The following is a 24,887-nucleotide window of genomic DNA, read 5'->3' as shown; positions in this document are numbered from 1 at the left end:
CAATTGAAAGAACCCTCTCGAAAGAATGACGATCCAATTTCCAACTCACTGATTCAATGATCCAATAACAGCAGTTCTTGATTTAACAGCTCACTAGAGAAGAAGAGTTTTACTGAATAATGACATGGGCTGTATTTCCCAAAAGCATCGTAAGCCACCGGTGGTCTCTACGATCAACTTAGCTTACGATGCTTTTGAGAATCGCAGCCATGGTCTGTTCCTCACACAAAGCTTAAATGTACACCAGTAGTTTTGGCTATATTTATGGTGCTTTGCTCTGTTGTGATTGGGAGCTTAAAAGACCTCGCTACAAAGTCTTCAAATTACCAAACACAATTAGATTTTAATTAAGTTAATTGTGTGGAACAAAGATGAATAGCTGTGACGAGAAACATATTATCAATGTCCTAAATACAGTAAGTCAGACTGTATTAACTCTTTCTCATGGCTGTGTGTGCTGTAGTTCTAATGAAGGATCGCTGTAAGCTATTCTGTCGTGTGGCGGGCAGTACAGCTTACTACCAACTCAGGGACAGAGTTACTGATGGCACGCAGTGTGGGCCTGATACCAACGACATCTGTGTACAGGGCCTGTGCAGGGTGGGTGCATTTGTGTGTCTATGTGGTGTGAAAATGCACCTTAAATCAGCGAATATCCTGCATAACCTGAAGCATTAGTCCTGTTCAAGTGTCCTTTGAATTAATTCCCCATTCTGTTTCTGCAGCAAGCAGGATGTGACCACGTGTTAAACTCCAAGGCCAGGAGAGATAAGTGTGGAGTGTGTGGTGGGGATAACTCATCTTGCAAGACTGTGGCAGGAACATTCAACATAGTGCATTATGGTAGGTGACACAGGCTTTTATTTTAGTGCAGTTCTTTCCACGTTGGTCAAAGTAACCCAAAGCAGTTTATTTCAAATTTAGCTTGATTCGCTTCAATTCCACGCAGTTCAGCCCAATTACAGACCAAAAGAACAATAATATTTACTCTATAATAATATTTTTGGAAGAGTATTTTGTTGATTTCTGCTTTTTTACAGGTTACAATGTTGTGGTGCGTATTCCCAGCGGTGCTACAAACATAGATGTGAGACAACACAGCTACTCAGGGAAACCAGAGGACGATAACTACCTCGGTAAGACAAGAAATTACATTAGACATTAAATACAATAACATAATAAAAGTAGTTCAATGGTAGTTCAGAGGATTTAAATAAAACTTGGAAAAGTAATAATAAAAATTAGACATGCACTGATAATTGTGGCCAATATGGATGCTGATAATTATTTTCATATTATATTAAAATGATATACTATTTTGTAATTAAAAATAAAATCCTAGGAAGCTCCTGGGGGTCCTGTACTCTCCTGCATCCAGGGAGATCCCAGAGGTTGTGGTTTCCCTGGATGCAGAAAAAGCATTTGATAGAATTGAGTGGGGCTATTTATTTTTAATATTGAATAGGTTTGGCTTTGGGCCAAAATATGTAAATTGGATTCATTTGCTTTATTCTACCCCTAAAGTCTCTGTTATAACAAACAAAGCACGCTCACAATTTCTCCCAATACTAAGAGGCACAAGACAAGGATGCCCTTTAAGTCCCCTTCTTTTTGCATAAGCGATTGAACCACTGTCTATAATGCTTAAATCTCTACAGTCCATAAAGGGCATTGATAGGATGGGTATAGAACATAGAGTTTCTTTATATGCAGACAACCTGTTATTATATATTTCAAACCCAGTTGAAAATGTCCCAAAAATAATGCAAAATCTTTCTGTCTTTGGCAGTTTCTCAGGATATAAATAAAATTTTTCTAAAAGTGTATGCTTTCCCATTAGTCCTCTGGCTCTACAAATTAAAACTTCATCCCTCCCATTTCATATCTCCCAATCCGGCTTTAAATACTTAGGAGTACATATTACTCAAACCTTTTCATGTCTATATTAAAATTACTTTTTACCCCTTATAAATAAAATTAAAACTGATCTACACAGATGGGACACATTATACCTGTCTTTAGCAGGTAGAGTAAATTGTATTAAAATTAATGTCCTACCTAAATTTTTATACTTATTCCAGTCCCTGCCAGTTTTTATCCCAAAAGCCTTTTTTCGTACATTAAATAAGCTCATAACATCATTTTTATGGAAAGGGAACAACCCAAGAATTAATAAAGACCTTTCTGAAAGACGGGCGATTTCAAGGAGGTTTAGCTTTACCTAATTTTATGGGATATTACTGGGCAGCAAATCTTCAAAAAGTCAACTGTTGGTATAATTTCCCAGAGACAGATAGGTGTAAGGCAGAAGCAGGTACTTGTATTTCTACATCACTTCACGCCTTAATAACAATGAAACTACCCTTCTCCCCTTATCAGTATACCTCAAACCCAGTCGTAAGTTCAACACAAACGTACAAACTTAAGGACTTCTCCTTGTTAAGCCCTCTCAGTAACAACCCTCTATTCCCCGCCATTAAAATAGACTACACCTACGTACAGTGGCAGAGTATTGGATTGACTAAATGCAGTGATTTTTACATTGATAACACTTTCACTAGTTTCAACGACCTTCTACAGAAATTTCAGCTAGCGCAATCTAACCCGTTCCGTTATTTTCAAGTCCGACATTTTATTCAATCTCAAGGTTCCACCTTTCCTAACCTGCCCCCTACCTCAGTAATGGATAACATTTTACAGATTCCTATGACCCCAAAGGTCAAATTTCTGCATTATACAATATAATTGTGTCTGCAAGCAATACTTCAATTGAAAAAATTTAAGAAAAGTGGACCGAAGATATAGACTCTGTAATAATTGATGAAATATGGGATGATGCCCTAAAAAGAGTAAATGGATCAACCACCTGTGCACACCTTAGTCTTATACAATTTAAGATACTTCACCGAACATATTACACTAAATCTAGACTTTCAAAAATTTATCAGACAGATGTGATCGATGCAAAAGTGATAAAGCTGACCTTATTCATATGTTTTGGTCCTGCCAAAAACTGAAAAACTACTGGACACTTGTATTTAAAACACTAAATGAAGCCTTTAACTTGAATATAACACCCTGTGTTGAAATTGCTATCTTTGGAGTGCCAGAACATGGAATACCTTTGACTAACAATATGGAAAATGTTTTTGCTTTTGCTTCACTATTAGCAAGAAGGAGAATATTGTTGGAATGGAAATTAAAAAAATCCACCAAAAACTTCAATGTGGATTTGTGATTTGATATTATATTTGAAACTAGAAAAAATTTAATATGTCAAAAAAGGATCCATCCAAAAATGTAATAAAATTTGGAAACCTATGATTACATATTTTGAAAAGATGAAGACCCTACCTTCTAACTAATTAATAGGACTGAAGTTTTAGAAAGGCCATCTGACTTTAATATACTTGGTTATGTCATGCTTACTTATATATCTACACAGAAAGACTATTGAAGTGACCCCGCCCCCCCGCCCCCCGCTTTTTTAGTTTTTTTTTTGTGACCACTTATTTACTTTTGTTAACAAAATTGACTTTGATATGTCTGTTTGATAACAAAATATTGAAATGTATCCTGCTATTTTGTACAGTAAGCACTGTTAATATTGTTAATCAGTTATTCATATAATTATGTATTGGTTGTTTGGTTATTTATTTATTATTATTTTTACTTTCTATTAATTTAAGGTTGTAGAACAGGGTAGGGAAAGAAAATACATAATTATGTAATTGTTTGAACTTTTTTTGTCTAAACATGTTTGAAAAATTAATAAAGTGCAAAAAAAAAAGTTAAATAAATGTTAACTAAAATTAAATGAAAACTAGAATTAAACTAAAATCAAAATTAACACTAAAAAAATTAAAGCAAACCTCTTAAGTAAAAAAAAAAACTATATATATATAATACTTAAATCTGTAAAATACTAAATGCTACACAGTATTGAATTAAAAAAAAAAGTTATTTAATTATTTAAAGATTAACTTTAAATGAAGATTATACGTTGGCAAATATAATGACAAATGAGCATACGATTAAATATCCAACACTGGCTGACAAGTTTTAATAATCTCTCAAATTGACAGATAACAATATGGCACTAAAATATCATGCATCCCTTGTAAAAATGTAATATTTATGTCAAGAGTCTTTAAAGCATGCTATAATTCAGTTAGTGGTGATGCTTTATGCATCATTGCAAGACAGTTGTCAAATGGGAAATTGATTTGCATATTCATTGTGATCAATCCTAATTTAAAATGAATCCTATGGCTTTGATGTGCCATAGGTGAATTGATGTCAAGATTTACTGCAAGCTAACTTACAAGAGGCTTTTGCAATTGTTTTCATAAACATATTTGTGTTAATGCTTCTGAACTCTATAAACCTAAGGAAATATATGCTGTTTTCAGCAGATTACTGTGTGTTTATTGATATCTTTGCATGCCTAAGTGTAGGTGTAAGTTGGTGCATTTATGTGTGTTTATGTATGAGGAGCAGGGGTTGGCCATTGTAATGTGTGAAGTAGTGAGGAAAGTAACTCAGGAAATTAGCCACATAATCACATTAGTGTGCATTTTTTGAAGCACACTGACTTCAGTAGAGCAAGACGTGGCCTCTTCACGGAATGCTGGATTTCTTTACCCCGTTAAGCCTAATCTGCCCTGACTGTTGCTAAATCTGACTGTAAATGAAAATGTTTTATTCCTTAGGTCATGCAGGTCTTGTAATGAGACATATTTGAGTTTAAACAAATAGACACCATTTAATTATTTATCCTGTGGCATGGCTGAATATATATTTGTTTTTGTACTTGAACATGAAGAAAATAAAGTATGCATGTTGTTTCATTTTTGTTTTGCAGCCTTGTCTAACAGCCGTGGAGAATATTTACTCAATGGAGATTTTGTGGTCAGTATGTTTAAAAGGGAAGTCAGAGTAGGGAATGCTGTTATTGAATACAGCGGCTCTGACCATGTTGTTGAGAGAATCAACTGCACTGACCGCATAGAAGAGGAGATTATTATCCAGGTAATACGGCATCAATGAATTCAGTTTGAACTTTTTTGTTGTCTTACATTGTGAAACCTCACATTTTAACAACGTGTGAATAATGTTTAAAATCTTTGTAACACCATACTTTTGGCCTATATGTGATCTTTTCCAACTAGGTGCTATCCGTAGGTAACCTCTATAACCCTGATGTCAGGTATTCCTACAACATTCCCATAGAGGACAAACCTCAGCAGTTTTTCTGGGATGCATATGGCCCGTGGCAGGATTGCAGTCTTTTGTGCCAAGGTGGGTGTGAGAGAAGCAACAAATATTTTTTGTGAAACATGTGCCAGAAAAGTCAGTTTAGAATTCGGTAAACTTGAACCAGACATTTAATGCTGGCAGGGTCATCTAGTTCAGTGTTTTTTGGAAATTTGGAGAATGCAATGAGGAACTTTCTTTTTTCTTTCTTTGTCTAGATCACAAACATGTGTTTGAACTTGTGTATGTCTTGTGCTGTATGTTATGTGCATCAGGAGAGCGCAAGAGGAAAATCTTGTGCAGTCGTGAGTCAGATCGAGTGGTTGTGTCTGATCAGCGGTGCCATGGCTCTCCCAAACCAGCTGTGATCTCTGAGCCATGCAACACAGACTGTGAACTCAGGTACATGTCCACATTCACTAGTTTCATAAACTTTTGTGTGTGTGAAAGAAGTTAAAAGGATAGTTCACCCAAAAATGAAATTTCTGTCATTAATTACTCACCCTCATGTCATTCCAAACCTGAAAGACATTTGTTCATCTTCGGAACAAACAAAAAATATATTTTTGATGAAATCCAAGAGTTTTCTGATCCTGTAGAACATGCTGCTTTCCGTAGAACATGCATGCGCTGCGCCTTGTTTACAAACAGAAGAATGCACACGCATGCGTCGTGGTACTCTTGATAATGGCGGAGGACAGTGATGCAGAAGAGAAGAATTGTTGAATAACGTTGTTATTTTTGTTTTCTTTGCGCACAAAAAGTATTATCGTAGCTTGTAAAATTACAGTTAAACCGTAATCACATGGACTATTTTAACTATGTCCTAAGTACGTTTCTGGGTCTGGGAACATTTCAGTTACATTGCTGTCTGTGCAGGGTCAAGAAAGCACTCTGATTTCATCAAAAATATCTTTTTGTGTTTGTGTTCCGAAGATGAACAAAGGTCTTACGGGTTTGGAACAACATGAGGGTGAGTAATTAATGACAGAATTTTAATTTCTGTCAGGACCACTATCGTCAAAATGATTGACACTTAGCATACAGTTTGGATTTGCGGTATGGTTCTGTTCTGGGCAAAAAGTCCCTGCAAAAATCGGTAACGCTTTAGATTGCAACCCGCAAAGAACTATGTAAGTATACTGAATTTACAGTGTACGTTTCTGTAATTATAGTGCACCTATAAAGAATGGACGTGTAGGTATAAGGGAACAATATGTTATGTTTGGGTAATAAAGGGATAACAACCAGATATGCAACCTGCAAAGAACTGCGTAAGTAAACTGAAGTTGCTGCGTAACATTTTTGTAATTATTGTGCAAGTATAGGGGAATAATATGCAACGTTTGGGGAATAAAGGGGTAACAACCTGTAAAATTACAAATCATTTATACTGTAAGTATTTTGAAACTAAGGGGTACCTATTCTAATATCATGTGGTATGGCCTAAACAATAATCTTATGTTTAGGAGTGATTTAGAAAGACAATATTCTTTGTATAATTTTATACTGGTATTTTATTATAGGCCTAGGTATTTTTAACCATTCTATTATTAAAGGAAACATGATGATTACTGAACAACAAAACTGGACATCTAGTGAAATGAGTTAATGAGTTTCTGCTATAATTCACAAGTCAGCTTACCTTATGAAAGCTTATTCGTCGATCTCAGCTGAGTCACACCAGCAACTTCACAAAACCACTATCACTAAATAGCTTTGTATGATATACCATCAAGGTTCAATGCAGCTTAAAACAAGCTTGCTTCTTTCCAGCTGTTCACAGAAAAAAATGCATGATACAACATTAGTATTTCAGTGGATGTATATTGTGATGTTTTTATAAAAAGAAAAAAAAAGAAAAAGAAAAGGATTGTTTGGCCATCAAACAATTAAAAGTAAAACTAGTGCAATTTTTTTCTCTGTAATTACTGTGCAAAATACACTTGTTCTGTGTTTAAGCCCAACTTATTCCTCCCTTATTCCATGTAGTTACAGTGTAAATACAACATTTGTGGGCTGTAAATTAAAGTGGTGCTTTGTTACCTCTTTGTTCCATGTAGTTACAGGGTAAATACAACAGTCGCAGGCTGTAAATTAAAGCGGTGCTTGTTCCCCCCTTATTCCATGTAGTTACAGAGTAAATACAACATTTGCGGGCTGTAAATTAAATTGGTGCTCTGTTACCTCCTTGTTCCATGTAGTTACAGAGTAAATACAACATTTGCGGGCTGTAAATTAAATTGGTGCTCTGTTACCTCCTTGTTCCATGTAGTTACAGGGTAAATACAACAGTTGCGGGCTGTAAATTAAAGTGGTGCTTTGTTACCTCCTTGTTCCATGTAGTTTCAGGGTAAATACAACATTTGCGGGCTGTAAATTAAAGTGGTGCTTTGTAACATACTTGTTCCATGTAGTTACAGGGTAAATACAACATTTGCGGGCTGTAAATTAAAGTGGTGCTTTGTTACCTACTTGTTCCATGTAGTTACAGGGTACGTAGCTACAACAAATTGCTCTAAAACGATTGTTTATACAGTAGGTCATACATTATATATCAGGTAATATATCAATAAACATGGTGACTGTTTTATTTAATTCAAATATTATTTGAAATTTGTGTTTTTAATTGAAAATCACACACAATATGAGAACAGTAACAACACAGGCAAAAGATAATAAAAGATAAACATTTATTACACCATTTCAGAAAAAGCAAAGCAACTCCATACTTATACAGCTTATACAGTTAAGTTAAACCAAATTCTTTTGAAAAGATTGTTTAAGAACAAAATTAAGATTTTGTTCAATTTGTTCATATTTTTCACCCACTGACGAAGTTAAACTATTATGGCCAAACCATCACGTCAATAAACACACAGTAATAAACACTGAAAGTCAATATTAAACTTTGTATTATAGCGAACTGGCAGGATTTTACCGTCTTTGTTTTTATCGTTGTGATCCATGTCCTCAAGCACCATTTTGACTACTTCAGTTCCCGGCTTTACTGCTCAATGTTGTGAGAACATACTCAGACAAAACTCTCCAGTTTTAAAAGAACACATTCCAGTCAGTTTCAAAAATCTCTCTCCTCTTCGCTTGGATTAGTTTACTTGTATTGTTGACACATATTCCTGTCATGAGCGCCGCAAACACGGATAGAGTCGTCTCAAGCGCCATTTAAGCTGTTTCCAGTTCCCGATCAGCACATTCACTGCTCCAGTTTTAAACGAACACAGATTCAAAGTTATCCCTCGTCTGCACTTCGATTGTTTTTTCCCTATTTTCTACGTTTCCATTTTAAGCACCGCAGACATGGATTTCGTCGCACACAGAACCGTTCGCGTTTGAGCCTCCACGTTCCTAACCAGGGTTGCCAGGTTTTCACAACAAAACCCACCCAATTCCTACTCAAAACTAGCCCAGTCGTGTTTCAAGGGGGGTTCCCCGGGAAAACCGCGGACTTGGCAACACTGTTCCTAACCCAGGACCGTTGGGTTACTTTTATTGCTGATATCAACTCAAACTGGGTTGACGCAACAGTCTCAACCGAGCGTTTGGACTGAAACAATAACCTAGTGTCTTTAAAAAGTAGGCCTACACAGTGTACATTTTTGCTAAATCGCTTGCACATATAAGATTGTTGCATAGACTACATACCACGTAATATTAGAATAGGTACCACTTAGTTTCAAAATACTTACAGTAGAAATAATTTGTAATTTTACAGGTTATTACCCCTTTATTCCCCAAACTTCACATATTATTCCCTTATACTTACACAAAGGTACTGAATAGGTACACTATAATTACAAAAAAAGTTACACTGTAAATTCTGTTTACTTACGCAGTACATTCCAGGTTGTAATCTAAAGCGTTGTAATAAAAAAAATCTTAACTTTTTAATGAGTCTATTTATTTATGTAGTTCATTTTTGTAATGAAACCAGAAATAAGGCTTCATGGGCTTTAACTTTGTTGCATTTCTTCAATTTACAGGTGGCAGGTTGTTCGCAAAAGCGAATGTACAGCCACTTGTGGTGTGGGCTTTAGGACTTTGTACATTTACTGCATCAAACAGAGCAGGTTGGATGGGAAAACCCAGAAGGTTGACGACCGATATTGCAGCAACCAGCGCAAGCCTGAAGACAAGGAGGTGTGCCATGGAGACTGCAACCCTGGTGGATGGGAGTACTCTTCCTGGTCTGAGGTGTGAAAAACCTCATTGGTCTCAAATCAGCTTTAGTTAAATATATTCATGTACTTGAAAGAATGTGGACTGTATTATATTTGACATGTGACTTACTATGAGGATTTTTTTCTTGGTTTTCTAGTGCTCCAGGAGCTGTGGAACAGGAACACGTCGTAGGAGTGCAGTATGTGGAAAGTCAGCAGAAACTGATGACGAAACCAAGTGTAACCCACAAGAAAAGCTCACAGTCCAACCTTGTAATGAGTTCCTGTGTCCTCAGTGGAAAACTGGAGACTGGTCTGAGGTAAACACCGACCAAAGCATCCCATGAAAACATGGGCAGCTTCAAATGTAATCTGGATTTATGCAGACTATGCTTAAACCATCAAAGTAAAAATTTAGTCTTTCACCATGACTTATTCTAATGCTACTTTGGAATTCATTTTGTAGTGTTTAGTGACATGTGGCAAGGGCTATAAGCACCGCCAGACTTGGTGTCAGTTTGGAGAGGAGCGTTTGGATGATCGCTTCTGTGATTCCTCCAAACCAGAGTCAGTACAGGCCTGCCAACAGCAAGAATGTGCCTCCTGGCAGGTGGGACCCTGGGGACAGGTGAGAAATAAACAAAAAAAACAGTATTTAGGTGCATGACATGTTTAGGTATGTCAGGTATTACATGAAGTATATTTGATGCTTATGCCTGTGAAATGAAAATTGAAGTGTATTGTGATAATGCAATGTAATTTCCAGTAGTCAGTGCAGTCATAGCTGGCAGATATAAAATCAAATTATGTAAACAGATTATCACAGCTGCTGTGTGGGCGGAAAGTGACCACAAAAATTGAACGAGGTTAGGGACCAGACAAAGAACAACATTTGGTACTTTTGCTTCGATGTGGAACACATCTGAAACAGACATAGCTATGCTGTTTATAAGGTCTGTGGATCCCTGAAAAAACGTGTTTCATTTGCTTTTTAAAATAAGTTTTAAATGTTATTCACAGAAGTCCCACATTAGTTCATTGAAAAACTTGCTTCTCACTAGGCAGCTGATTTACGATGCTTTGCTGCATGTACTTAAATAAAATGTCATCAGAGCAGGGGGTTGTCAGCTTTACGTGGAAATCAATAATCAACATTCAATAGTGAAAAACACTGTGCTGCTTTAAAACATCTATGTGAATGTGCCATTTTTTGAGCTTGTACTGCAGGATATTTGATATTATTGCAAAGGTGATAATAGACTTTTTTCATTCTGATTTATATGATAAGCACCGTTGAATACCAAAAAAGTAATATAAACACTGCCATTCAAAAGTTTAGAGTTGGCAAGATTTTATTTTATTGAAAGAAGGCTGCATTTATTTGATCGAAAATACAGTAAAAACAGTAATATTGTGAAATTTTATTACAATTTAAAATATCTGTTTTCTATTTTTTATATATTTAAAAATTCAATTTGTTGCATAATAGCAGCTCTGAATTTTCGGCAGCTATGACACATGATTCTTCATATATCTTTCTGATATGCTGATTTTGTGCTTAAAGGGATACTCCACCCCAAAATGCAAATTTGGTCATTAATCACTTACCCCCATGTCGTTCCAATCCCGTAAAAGCTTCATTCGTCCTCGGAACACAATTTAAGATATTTAGGATGAAAACCGGGAGGCTTGTGACTGTCCCATTGACTGCCAAGTAAATGACACTGTCAAGGCACAGAAAAGTATAAAAAAAAACATAGTCAAAATAGTCCATCTGCCATCAGTGGTTCAATCTGAATTTTATGACAAAATTTGCATTTTGGGGTCCCTTTAAGAAACATTTGATAATTATATTAATGTTGAAAACAGATGCTTTTTTTTAAACTGTGGTAGTCTTTTTCAGGAGTCTTAGATGAATAATCAGTTAAAAAGAATTTACTTAAAATCAAGTAATTTAAGAGTATTGAATATAATCCAGTTTTTTTTAGCCTATTACCAATCATACAGTTGAGCAGAATGTGGTGTTAAAATCTTTTTTAAGCTTTTTGTTACAAAATCCATCTTAAATACTTTTTAAAACTTGCAGACACCATGTGAATATCATCTATTCATGGATAATCTGTGTTCTATCCACTTGAGCAGTTTATGACTGTCTACAGAAAAGCAAATAGATTTTTTCCAGAGATCACCCAGAGGGGAATCATATAATTTGTAGCATTTGTGTCGGCAAACTATCTTTAAGTCCTAAAGTATGATAGAGATTAGACATCACTCTTGCATAGATTAAGCAATCATGATAAATGCATGTTTGAGGTGCTTTACTGAAGCGATATATGCGGTCTAGCTGCAAATGCTGCCACACCAGCTTGACCTTGTTGCAGTCAAGCCAGCGATGAGAAAAAGAGATAAAGAAAAGGAGAAAGGTGGACAAATTACTGGCCCACATCCCAGGTTGCCCATGTGGGTGCTTATCACATCAGTGCTGGATTGATGCCAGCAGTCCAATAGTGGCAGTCTTAAATCTCAACTTATTCTCCTGGGTAATTCATAGGCATTGCAATGTAACATTAAATAATATACTGTCCCTAACTGACCTCCCTCTTTATTTGTGTGTGTAGTGTACCACCACATGTGGCCCGGGCTATCAGATGAGAGCTGTGAAGTGTGTGGTTGGCTCGTACGGCTCTGTCATGGATGACTCTGAATGTAATGCAGCAACACGTCCAACAGACACTCAGGTAGGAGCATTGATCTCTAACATTCACACTGACTCTCATACATTTCTCTCTTTCTCATTATTGATTGCGAATGAAGAACTGTGCTAGTTTTTCATAATATGACTACTGAAAACCATAAAGGAGAGAACTAGTCTTCCTGGTTCAATTTGCTGTATGCTTGATGAAATGAAAGAGCAAGAAGCCAGGGAGTGGGTTAAAAGTTGCTTTTAATAGCTGAACCACAGCACAATTAAGAAACCTTGGATATCATGCGTTACCGTTATTGCAAACACTGTTTTGCCTTGAAATGGACAGGATTTGTGGAACTGATGATACATATAGTTCATCCAAAAAATGAAAATTCTGTCAGCATTTACAAGTTGTTGTTTTTTTTGTTGAATGTAAAAGAAGACATTTTAAAGAATGTTGGCAACCAAACAGTTGATGTAACCATTGATTCCATAGTATTTCTTTAATTCTCAGTAACTACTGTTACAGGTTTAGAACAACTTTTTTGGTGAACTAATCTGATACTTTTGCATTTTATACATTGTTATTCACTTAATTTGTAAGTTACCAGTCATTTTTTGAGGTATTATATTAATGACCGTGCAGTAATTTGAAGAAAGGTGTTGTCTCTTAGGTACGTACAAGTATTATTTTACACCATCCTAGTAGTTTTACACCATCCTGGAATGAGAAACGTGCAGGTACAGCCTGAAAGGCAGGAAGGAAGTTTCCCGCCCAGTATATTTATCACCTGCACTCAATAAGGCCTTGTCTGAAGGAAAAACATGGGTCTGCACACAAACACATGCTGCATCAGGCCATTAATAGGAAATTAACCTTAAAAGTGGTCCCATGGTTTTGAAATATCTGGAAATATTAGGGAATTTAAAATTTATGTTTTTTTAGGGCTGTAAAAGACATGGCAATTGATATAATCTTGAAAATGATGTTATTACTTTATACTAGATTATTACTTTTAGTGAAGTAATGTGAGTGAATCAGTGTTTTGAATCAGTTTATTTCAGTGAATTGGCCAAATAGGTACACAAAATCAATTTATTAATGATTCATTAATCTGAATATTAAAATTATTATAAACACCTGGAAAGAATAAAGAAATACATTGGTCAAATAGTGTGGGAACCCTGTATGTGTGCAATGTTCACCATTAACTTTTTAACGTTTTTTCAGTATGAACTGTTGTGATTATAACTTCCATGTCTATATAGTTCCACTGCAGATTTATATTTAATAGTCATTTAAGTTCATTTGCAGTCATCTGGATCTTGATTTTATCTACTTAACAATCTGCACATACCTGCAAAATTACATTTACCCCGTTCCCCCTCCCCCAGTGTAATTGTGCTGCAGAGCTGGAGTGGCTGAATGCTGCATTTCACAGAGTATTTTATGAACTTTCCTGGGGCATTGGTTTTATAGAGCTTCATTTTCACAAGGCTTTTAGGAGATGAAAGAAAGAGCCCTTTTTTCCCACCATCAAGCCAACCAGGTTGATAAAAGTCTGAGAACATGTATACATAAGACATATACTGTAATATACACTATAAGAGACAGAGAGAGAAAAGAATTTAATAAATAAGGGATATTGTACAGTCAGCCAGATTATCGCAAAATAAACCCAGGCAGGATGATCAGGACCCGGACCCGGACGCGAAAGTGAAAGGATCTTGTATCACCCTGAAGGAGTTTATTTTACGATAATACCAGGATGACTGTACATAATCCCACATATTACACAGCTACTTACCAAAGTAAAATTTTGATTTGAGTTGATATTATAAAGTTACATAAAACATAAACACAAAGAACAAGCATAGCTCCGCAGTAAATCGATTGCTGTGTAGGAAAACGGTCAATTATACTGTACAGTCTCAACTATCTGACTGCAGAACGCTGTGATTGACCAATCAGGGTCAGGTATTTCAGAGAGACATGTAAAATGATTGGCGAAGGCAGAAACCAAGGGGGAATAAGTGGAGGTAGGTGGGAGTGTGAGAGAGTCAGGAACCGAAAGGAGGGATACAGCAGACAGAACGAGAAAGCAGGAGGCCCCCTGGTTTTAAATCCTCTATTTGCCGTAAGGCGCAGTGACCCAGAACAAGTGATTCCAGCCAGTCAAGCATAAATCAAGCACACTGGCTCCAGCCTTGAAGCTCTACCGGCCTCACCCCTAGAGTCACGGATCTTCATTACCGAAAATTGATTGTCCTACCCCACTTCCTCCCTTCCATAGGACTGTGAACTCTCGCAGTGTCCCGTTACTCATCCTGTTGCCCCAGAGACCAAAGTGATGTCACATCCTGGTCATAAAACACAGTGGCGCTTTGGATCTTGGACACAGGTACGTTCTTGAATAATGTCATGTTTATGAATTACTGTTAGTAGCTATTGTGGTAGACAATGTGGTAGGTTCTGATACTGTAAAATGGTTGTTTCTTACTATAGTGCAGTGCCACCTGTGGAAAGGGCACCCGGATGCGCTATGTAAGTTGCCGTGACCAGCAGGGTGGAGTAGCAGAGGAATCAGCCTGCTCCCATCTTCCGAAACCTCCTGCTAGTGAGGTTTGCTCCATAGTGGCGTGCGGACAGTGGAAGGTCCTGGAATGGACTCCGGTAAATAAAATATACTTTTTTTAATGGCATATTTTATTATTATTTTATTTTATTTTATTTTATTTTATTTTATTTTATTTTATTTTATTTTATTTTATTTTATTATTTTGTTTTATTTTATTTTTTTATTTATTTTATTTTTTTACAACTATTTTGTGACAAGTTGAAAAATGAACCTGATGATTTTATTAAGCATAATTTAAAATTGTTTTTGTATTTCAATGGAACAAGGAAAATAATTTGCAGAGAGAGTTCACATGGTCAGGATCACAAATGTACTTATTTTATCTGTGTCCTAGAAATAGTGCATACTTTTTTTTTTTAAATCCTTAAATATTTTGTTTATTTTCAAGTTTAAATTACATTTTGTGGTCTCAGACATTTGGACCCCACTGTATGCATTCAGTATATTTGTCCAATATTTACATAGCCAGCATTGCTTCAATACTGCAAATATTTGTATTTTCATTCACAGCTGTTCTACAGCTTAATATCATAGACCATTGACCTTGATCATTCTGCTCTCATTCTGGTGTTCAGAGCTCAGTTGTAATTGGAAACTGATGAGAGTTCATTTTGTGTGGCTCTTGTGTGCAGATGGGGTTCGGTGTGCATTCTGTTCACATTTATACAGGAAGACAAGAATTAATGTGGTGTGATTGCTTTAGCCAATGTCCTCCTGCTTTTTAGTTTTTTAAATCAAGACTTTCAGTTATCTGAAAAAGTCAAACACACTAAACTAAGGGGACTATTTTTCTTCCGTTTTTAATATAAGTAATAGTTCATTCAAAAATACAAATCCTGCCAGTTTTAAGGTTAAACTTAAGTGTGGTGGGCTACAATTTTAATATATGGTGTTATTGTTCAGTATAATGTGTTTTCTTTGCAATCATGTGTGTGTGTCTGTCTGTATTTACAGTGCTCCGTATCCTGTGGTCAGGGTAAGACTACACGGCAAGTAGTGTGCATGAACATCAGCGATCAAGTTGTGGAAATGAGTGAGTGTGACCCAGATGATCAGCCAGCAACAGAGCAGGAGTGTGCCATGCCCCAGTGTCCGTCTCGCTCCAGCAACCACGGGGGCTTTTCACCAAACACTGATTCTCGGAAAAAAAATGCTCCCGCCGGACGAACTGACCGTAACAGAGCTGGCAGACCCCAGTCACATCAATGGAGGACTGGACCATGGGGGGCGGTAAGTACCTCTAAAAATGATTATGTCTCTGCATGTCTCTGATATTTGATATATTCCACATGCTAGTTGTTAGAGAGCTTTTTGCAAACCCAGGAACAGAATGACATCTAAGGTGTTGAGCTCACCAGTACATGAACTCTCTAAGAAGTCATCCAAGCAGCAGCATTTCCTCTGATAATGGCTGCTGTTTCCTTCATGATATCATTGCTTTAAATAGTCTTTAGAGTTCAAAGAACAGCTAACTATTGTGCAGTATTTGGGAAGCTCTTCCTTTTTGTCTTTTTTGTCTAGGTATTTGTAGACCTTTCAAAAAGTGCTTCCTTTATAGCTATATATAATTTGCATCCTTCCAAGTGATGGTAATCATGTGCAATTGAATGATTCTGATTCCACTTATTAAGGATATAAATCATGATACTTTGAATATTACTGTCCATTAGTCACATTACATCTGTATATACTGTATGTACATATTATATCGTTCAAAAGTTCAGGTAATATGTGACCCTGGATGACAAAACCAGTCTTAAGTGTCAATTTATCAAAATTGAGATTTATACATCATCTGAAAGCTGAATAAATAAGCTTTCCATTGATGTATGGTTTGTTATGATAGGACAATATTTGGCTGAGATACAACTATCTGAAAATCTGGAATCTGAGGGTGCAAAAAAATCAAAATATTGAGAAAATCGCCTTTAAAGTTGTCCAAATTAAGTTCTTAGCAATGCATATTACTAATCAAAAATTACGTTTTTATACATTTACGTTAAGAAATTTATAAAATATCTTCATGGAACATGATCTTTACTTTTCACATTTCATTCTGCTTATTCAGAACTTAGCTAAAACAGAATTTAATATAATTACCCATTGCCATACCATCAAGAGTCAAGCATTAATAAAATGAAAATAAAAGTTCCAGCATTTTCTTAAAAAAAAAGAAAAGGAAATAGTCATAATTTATTCCAGTCATAATTGTTCTCATCAAAGCAGTCAGGGTTGGTCAGTGTTTATGTATTGACGTATATTTTCCGTAAAGGCTAATGGAATGTGAAATTGGCCTATTGAGAATGTGCTTGCTTGTGTTTGTGATTGTGTGGAAGGCATGTGTGTGTGTGTGGCCCTTCTCTCATTATGTAGCTTCTGTTTCTCTTTCACAACTCTCAGTGTTCAAGTACCTGTGCCGGAGGATTCCAGAGGCGTGTGGTGGTGTGTCAGGATGAGAACGGCTACCCTGCCAACAGCTGTGATGAAAGCACTCAACCCATAGAGCAACGCTCCTGTGAGTCCGGCCCCTGCCCTCAGTGGTTCTATGGCAGCTGGGGAGAGGTAAGATGCACCAATTCAATTGAACTGGTTTTATTTAATCAAATGCATACACCTGTTGGAAGGTTTGAGGTCAGTAAGATTTGTTTCAAGAAATTAATATTTTAAAATGTTATTTAGAAAGGACACAGTAAAACGTTCAAGTAAAGTGACAGTAAAGACATTCGTAGTGTTAAAACAGATTTATATTTCAAATGTGTTCTTTTGAAATTTCTATTCATCAAAATCCTGAAAAAATGTTTCCACAAAAATATTAAGCGGCACAGCTGTTTTCAACATTGATAATAATAAGAAATATCTGTTGAGCATAAAATCAGAATGATTATGAAGGATCATAGGGCACTGAAGACTGAAGTAATTTAACACGGAAATCAATTACATTTTGAAATGTATATACTGTAGAAAATAAATCAACCCCAAACGTTTGAATTGGTGTATGCATGTATGTATATGCTGTCCATTAGCTAAGTAAGACAGGTTTTGGTCACAGTACACGATTTCCATTTTAATCATGCATTAACCTTTTTAATCACATTTACAACTGATTTGTAAAATAAATTTTTTGCATTAGGGGTCAATATAGGGTTTGTTTGCTATTCAGACAAAAATACAAAGGATATTTGATAGGCCGACATGTCTTATTTTGTCTATTTGAACGAAGCTTTAGAAGTGTGCTTACTCAAGAGAAAACTGTGAGATTATGATATTTTGACATTATATATGTGGTCCAAGCCATCTTTTGAAAATGTTCTCTCAGACAAATTCTATCTGTTAATAAAACCAGACTTTCACTCTTTCTTTTCTCTCACCCATACTCTGTTTCTGCCTCCCTAGTGTTCAAAATCCTGCGGAGGAGGGATAAAGACCCGGTTGGTCGCTTGTCAGCGGCCCAACGGGGAGCGCTTTAACGATCTGAGCTGTGAAATTCTTGACAAACCACCCGACCGAGAACAGTGCAATACTCAGTCCTGCTCTATTAACCCTCACTGGAGCACAGACCAATGGAGCTCGGTACGCTCATAACTATTTTAACTTTTTCCCTTCATAAGTTCTCATTCTCACAACATGCCGATATTTCTTTACGCTCAAGACATGAAGAAAACAAACTGAAACTCAAATGGTTTGATCTTTGAGGAAGCAAATAGCTGGTTTTAACATTTGCTGCTTTTTAGCGAGTTTCGGTTGCACTTAAAGATCTACCAAACATGCAGTTAAATATTGTTTTAGAGGTTTATTTCCTGACTGAAAAAGTGAGCATCTCTTTAGTCGATGTGTTGAAGTTTGAATGCTGTTTTGTTAGCTTTTTTTCCCGCATTTAATTTTCTATGTTAGGTTTCTTTTGCCCAGTGCAGCTGTACTTTGGATAAATACAAATCATTGTGATGCCCTTTGCTGTGGCTTGTGTTCAAAGCACAGTACAGTTGTATATAGTATTTCGAATACATGGGCAAGCAACGCTTGTATTGCTCCACTTCAGAGCTAAAACATCTGGCCACAGGCAGTTTACTTTATTATATTGAAACAATCTTTCTGTGTTTTTTCTGTCGATCTTCATAATTCATTTCTCTTGAATTTTTTTTCAACCATACCTCACATGAACTCAGCTAGCCATTGACCTTTTTTAAATTTATGATGGTGCTTTTTCAGTACAAGGGAGACTTTATGTGAAAATCTGTCTATAGTTGCTATATTTTTGTATATTTAAGGTAACTTACAGAAGTACATTTTAAGCAAATACAAAACGTTGTGACCTAATCTGAAATCAAATGTAGTTTTGTGTCATTTTGTCTGTTGATTTGTTCTGCAATTGTAATATTTTTCTAGGTTATTTACAAAATCAGTAATATTTCATTTTTTTTTGTGTATTAAGCAACAAAAAACATGTTTAGTCTAGTGTGTAAAATTCCTGATTGAATTTCCCTCAGACCCAGGGAAGGCCAGTTTTTTTTTTTCTTTCTTTTTTTAATTTGCTTGTTGGCCAGTTACTTGTGTCTACCTCAGTCTTAATGAAGAGCCCCACATACATCTTCCATCCACTTTATATTTGTGAATGGTGATAACAAATTCTAAGCTATCCTATAACATCCATAACCATTCACTGCTTAATTTGATTTCTAGTCTCTCATGGATATAATAGTATATATTTAAAGAAACATACAGTGATGTAAAAAAGAAATGGCACAAATTATTATAAAAAGTATGATTTATTAAATTATAATTTATTTTGTCTATTAACTTTGACGGAATGTCAATCCTGTATCTGTTCTAAGTACTACACTATTCATGGGGGTGTACTTACTTTTTCACAGCACTGTATTTATACAAAAATTTGCATTTTTTTTTTTCTTTTTTCCAAAGACGTAATGGTGCTATTCCCTTTCATGACATGGTCTGTTAATGTAACCAGACTGAAAATTAAGCGGTTTAAATCGAATGGCAGTATTGATGAAGGTGTGCATGAACGTTTCTGTATATTATTGTATGTATTTGTATTTATTTCTGCTGCCATATGTTTGTCCATATTTGTTTATACCTGTTGATGATGATGGTCAAATTAAACAACAAGCTTTTCTTTTTCTTTTTTATTATTATTCATGTGGTTTGGAAAAGTAGGCAATTTTTTTGTAATGAATTAATAACGCTAGTTGATTTGTGAATTAGTCATCTAGAAAAGAAAATGACTTTGAATGTTTAATGTCTTGTATTATTCTGAAGGTGTTCGTTTTTTTTAAAAAAAGATAGCATTTTTTTTGCTGATTAAGCATATGTTCTCAAATCAAAGAAGGTACAAAATCACTAAGCTTAATAGCTGTTGTTTCGTGTGTCAAACTTCCAATTCTGTATGACTTTTTTGTGTTATCCTGCTGCTTTTATTTCATTTCTCATCTGAGTATTCAACATCTTTTACCTGTTTTAATGATCCTTAAATGGGGGTCTTTTTTTGGTGCTCACTCACCTCAATACCTACAGAAGAAGTCTATTACCGCTGTCGATTTCCTTTTGGACAGCACAGGATATTAACTAGCCCTGATGGTGGTGATATGGTCACAGTCAACCGAGTGAGCATACATCAAAATAACAATGGCAAGGGCATGGGGGGCCAAGGATGGCCTTTGATCTGTGGGAAGGTCTTTACCGGCCTTCCCAGCTCATCTAATCAGAATGGACGCACTTCTCAGAAAGAGTTTTATTCTTAAGGGAAGATTGAACGGCAGGAGCGATGGCCCCACATAGCATGGATATCTGTGTGCAGTTTGATACTTGGAAGTCCTCACGTTGGAATATAGTGAGGCACGTGACCAAGTATGTTGCCATTCCTAGACTGATCATTTGTGGCAGCAATTTAAAGGAAAACAAAGGCAATTTTGCATGGTCTAAAAAGCCATGATCAATGAACTGAAGGGTGGCATTACAGTTAAACTTATATGTTTTGATTGCATTCAGATGTCATGAATTGGAATATTTGTTTTGAACATGTTTTATTAGCATAACAAATATACCTGTATTGTTCATTTTTGACCAAAAAAAAAAAAAAAATCCCATATACACTTGTTTTTCATATGCATTTTATTTTTCTGTTGTCAATTTGATGACATTTGGTTAAACATTTTTGCTCTGGGAAGCAAACTCAAGCTTGTGCATTTCAGGATTGTGGGTGGTTTTTAGATGAAGGGAATTTTTAAGTAAATTACCCTGCATTGGAATCCTTTTGAGTGTAAAAGTTGGTAATTTGTGCTCATTAAATCAGTGGTGCATTCATTTAACAACAGTATGGCAGTTTCCACACCTTAACCGCTACTGAAATAAAGGCCTTGCCATATGAAAACAAATGAAATTATACATGTTATGATAAACTAAATGATATGGCCCCTAAATATTCAGACACATGTAAAAAACATTTCAGATGTCAATAATTAAAATACCAGCCATTTTAAGACTTTTATAGCTCATTACAGAAATCAGCACCAAGATTCTGATACAATTTAAATGTATGCTTATTGATGTTTCATATCAAGTAAAGAGACCCTCACACACAACTAAGTATGCAACTTCACTTGTAATAGAATCCCTAAAAGAACACATATATATATATATATATATATATTACACATTCTCACATATAAACACTGTAACATTCTGAGGCAGAGTAAGCAAGTGTATGATTTTATTATGAATCAATATTTAGGGCTTTGGATGAATTATTAAAGTGGATCATTATAACAATGGTACATGGAGGTCTTGCTTTAAAGATAAAAGTGTATTTTTATATCATTTTATGTAAAGTTTTTTTTTAATTATTATTATTTTGCTGCAACTGTCCATGTTGTCGCTGCTGAATTCTATGTATGTAATCAGTTGAACCAATTGTATATATTTTGGTACTGTAAATATTTGTAAAAGCAAATATATATATATATATATATATATATATATATATATGAATGTTAAACCGTTTTCCCAAGACCTATTTTGTTCAAAATGAATTCCATCACCTTCAATACAACTGTGACACACTGACTTGCTAGATTTGCTTGAAAAAGTATCCCCAGGAACACATAATCCAATTGGGGAGTTTCTGTTCTCTTAGTTCCTGTATTTTGTGAATGCATGCTGGGAATGGACTCGTTCAACTTCAGACTTGTCGCATCATATCCATCCTCCCTCTACGGGGCCCTTTGATTATCCGTTCCTCTCCCATCCTGGGGTCCAGGGAAGCCTCTCTCTCTTTTCCCTTTATCCGCTGGTGCCAGAAAATATGTCACTGTTTCTTCAGCTCGGCAAGCAGATGTAGCGACTGCCATTCATTATGATTCAGAGACATTTTCTTTCCTCTTTTTATACTGTAAATAGTATTTGAGGTAAAAACAAACGATTTGTTTATGCTGCTCCCATTGTATATCATGTATTATGTTGTTGGTATCTTATAATGTAAATGTCCATATACTAATTCTCCACGTAATATGATGTGCTGTCAAAATGGTAATAAATTTGAAAGTAATTACAATGATTACCACAGGACTGATCTATTCTTTTGTTTACTTTGACTTACCCATAAAGTCACATATGTAGACATAATCAGCTTCATAATCAAACATAATCACCTCAAATGACACACTAATTAGGCTTGTGTTTATCAAGCAGTTGGATTTCACTGTAGCTTTTTCCCCCTTCTTGCAGTGCTCTGTGTCCTGTGGGAGAGGATACAAGTACCGTAATGTGACATGTGTCAGTCAATCGGGCCAGCCAATCCCAGAAGAGAACTGCCTACACCTGCCCCTCCCACAAAAGCAAAGGCGTTGCAGAGGTGGGAGGTGCCCCAAGTGGAAGACGGGAAGCTGGGGAGAGGTAAAACTCACTTTATTATATATTACACTGTGTGCGCCGTGCATATATGGACTACCATTAAAAAATATTTGGGGTCCGTAAGGTTTAATTGTGTTTTAATATATTTTAAAATGTAATTTATTCTTGTGATGACAAAGTTGAATTTTCAACAGCCATTACTCCAGTCTTCGGTGTCACATGATCCTTTACAAATCATGCCATGCTGATTTGGTGCTCAAAGAAACATATTATTAATAATAATACTGATAAAATATTGAAAATAACATTAATATGAATATAAAAATACATCTATAAATATATTATTATATATTAATGTTGATAATAATAATACTTAATATTAATATATTAATGCTCAAGACTGTTGTGGTGCTTAATGTTTTTAAGTAAACCATCAGAGATTTAAGAATGTAAAAGTCTTACCTGTCACTTCTGATCAATATACTGCACCCTTGCTGAATAAAAGTATTAATTTCTTTAAAAAAAAAAAAAAAAAAATCTGAAACCAAACTTTTGAACTGTAATGTAAATATATATTTTAGGTCATCAGCAGCATCAAGTTTTAGAGATATACAGGAGCAGTCTGTGTAGTAAATAACTGAAGAGAAGGATATGCAGAAATATATATATATGTATTTGTATTGCACAGCATGTCCCAATTTCACAGTTAGAAATCTATTAAAGCCCTCATTTAATCTTCACTTTACTTATCCATTTATGCATACTTTTTTTCTCAATCATTTGAATACTGCCCCACCAAAACCAATGTAATATATTTAACAAGCCATTTAAAATGTAAATGTATAGTGTAAGATGTGTTCAGAGATCGCTCACTGTTTTAATATACTTCCCAATAGGATACAGTAGCACTCAAAATCTTTATTTTCTATGAAAATTACTCCCATACACAGAATATCTCTGCCTGTTATATCAAAATATTCTTGATAAAAAGCAATCCAACAACTTTTCCAATCACCAACCAAACACGCATGATCAAATGACTCATGATCTACACACAATGACCAATATTTAAACTCATGCAAATTAATGGAGAGCCCGATTCCATCTTATTTCATTTCATCCGGTTTCACTGATATTTTAGCTAAATGTCAATAGAATGTGCATGATAAAGACATTAGTTCAACTTTTACCTTATCCTTGGTTTTTCAGTGGCCCCAGCTAAAAAACCAAAAAACAAAGAAAAAAAGCTGGTTGCTGTTGAAAGTCGTCCTCATACATTCAGGTACAGCAGCACTTTCCTGAGCTTTAACAGAGCAGGATTGTGCAAACCTCTCAACAGACTCTTCATTGTAATCCTGTCATCACATTTTGATTTATGACTTTCAAAGGAAGTAATTACTATCTGAACAAACTAGAGGACAGCTGTGATTTGTTTAGGCTTACAGTATGTAAACAGATCACAGAAATGTAGAATTGATGAGTTCCATTAACCCACCTGTGTCGTTCTCCATAGTGTTCATCATCTTGTGGAAATGGACTGCAGCACCGTGAGGTTTCTTGTGTCAGTGGTGACGAGCGCAGGACGCAGGAGACTAAATGTTCCCGTCTCCTTCGCCCGCCCTCTACACAGCCTTGCTGGGTCACCGATTGTGTCTCACACTACAGCTGGGGCAAAGGAGACTGGCAAGAGGTGAATATGTGACAAAGTGTGAGAATGAAATAAATGTGAATGAGCAGCAGCAAGTGTGTGTATGAGCATATGAATGCTCCTCAAACCGTTCTCTCTCAGATGATATGGGCAAAATTCAATCAAGCACAACAGTGACCGCCTACTTTTTTTTTTTTATCGTCCTCAGTTCTGGAAGTATTTTTTTTTTTCCTTTAAAGGGATAGTTCACCAAAAAACTTTCATAATTTAATTATTACCCTCATTTTGCTCCAAACCTATGTGTTTTTCATAAAAGAAATTGCTGTCCATACAATGGAAGTCAGTGGTAACCAAAATGTTGGTGGTAACCAAACAGTTCTTCAAAACCAACCAACATTCTTCAATATATCAGAAGAAAGAAAGTCACACATGTTTGAAACAATATGACAGAATTTTTGGGCAAACTGTTCCCTTTTGGACAAACTATGCCTTTCATTTTTTTCCATGATAATTAAAAAAAAATCATAAAAATAGCAAGAAGAATGCCACATTGCGAAACACTTCCCTGTTAGTTCAGTGGTGCAGTTTTGTTAAATTTGGCTAGTAATTAAGACACT

At 35.7% G+C, this 24,887-nt stretch overlaps 1 protein-coding gene and 1 long non-coding RNA gene across 4 annotated transcripts in view; one reads left to right on the top strand and one right to left on the bottom strand.

Moving 5' to 3' along the window:
* The window catches only part of adamts9 (ADAM metallopeptidase with thrombospondin type 1 motif, 9), a 70,242-nt gene that overhangs the window by 12,913 nt on the left and 32,442 nt on the right, over positions 1-24,887 (top strand). For all 3 annotated transcript variants that reach the window (XM_058791158.1, XM_058791156.1, XM_058791159.1), the window contains 17 exons: positions 464-600; positions 726-843; positions 1,041-1,136; positions 4,865-5,031; positions 5,172-5,301; positions 5,532-5,658; positions 9,258-9,468; positions 9,593-9,754; positions 9,901-10,062; positions 12,053-12,172; positions 14,415-14,522; positions 14,627-14,794; positions 15,714-15,989; positions 17,160-17,321; positions 18,153-18,329; positions 22,497-22,664; positions 24,136-24,312. In XM_058791158.1, coding sequence (XP_058647141.1) covers positions 464-600; positions 726-843; positions 1,041-1,136; positions 4,865-5,031; positions 5,172-5,301; positions 5,532-5,658; positions 9,258-9,468; positions 9,593-9,754; positions 9,901-10,062; positions 12,053-12,172; positions 14,415-14,522; positions 14,627-14,794; positions 15,714-15,989; positions 17,160-17,321; positions 18,153-18,329; positions 22,497-22,664; positions 24,136-24,312 — 2,666 coding nt within the window. The remainder of the gene's footprint in view (positions 1-463; positions 601-725; positions 844-1,040; positions 1,137-4,864; positions 5,032-5,171; positions 5,302-5,531; positions 5,659-9,257; positions 9,469-9,592; positions 9,755-9,900; positions 10,063-12,052; positions 12,173-14,414; positions 14,523-14,626; positions 14,795-15,713; positions 15,990-17,159; positions 17,322-18,152; positions 18,330-22,496; positions 22,665-24,135; positions 24,313-24,887) is intronic.
* Positions 18,357-24,278, bottom strand: LOC131549202 (uncharacterized). Its single transcript, XR_009273357.1, has 3 exons — positions 24,118-24,278; positions 23,813-23,840; positions 18,357-22,654 (listed from the first exon to the last, which is right to left on the bottom strand). It is a non-coding gene; the product is annotated as an uncharacterized LOC131549202 (long non-coding RNA).

Source organism: Onychostoma macrolepis, chromosome 11 (assembly GCF_012432095.1).
Source record: "Onychostoma macrolepis isolate SWU-2019 chromosome 11, ASM1243209v1, whole genome shotgun sequence".
Lineage (NCBI taxonomy): Eukaryota > Metazoa > Chordata > Actinopteri > Cypriniformes > Cyprinidae > Onychostoma > Onychostoma macrolepis.
Note: the sequence above shows the minus strand (reverse complement) of the source record. Positions and strands in the feature narration are given on the sequence as shown.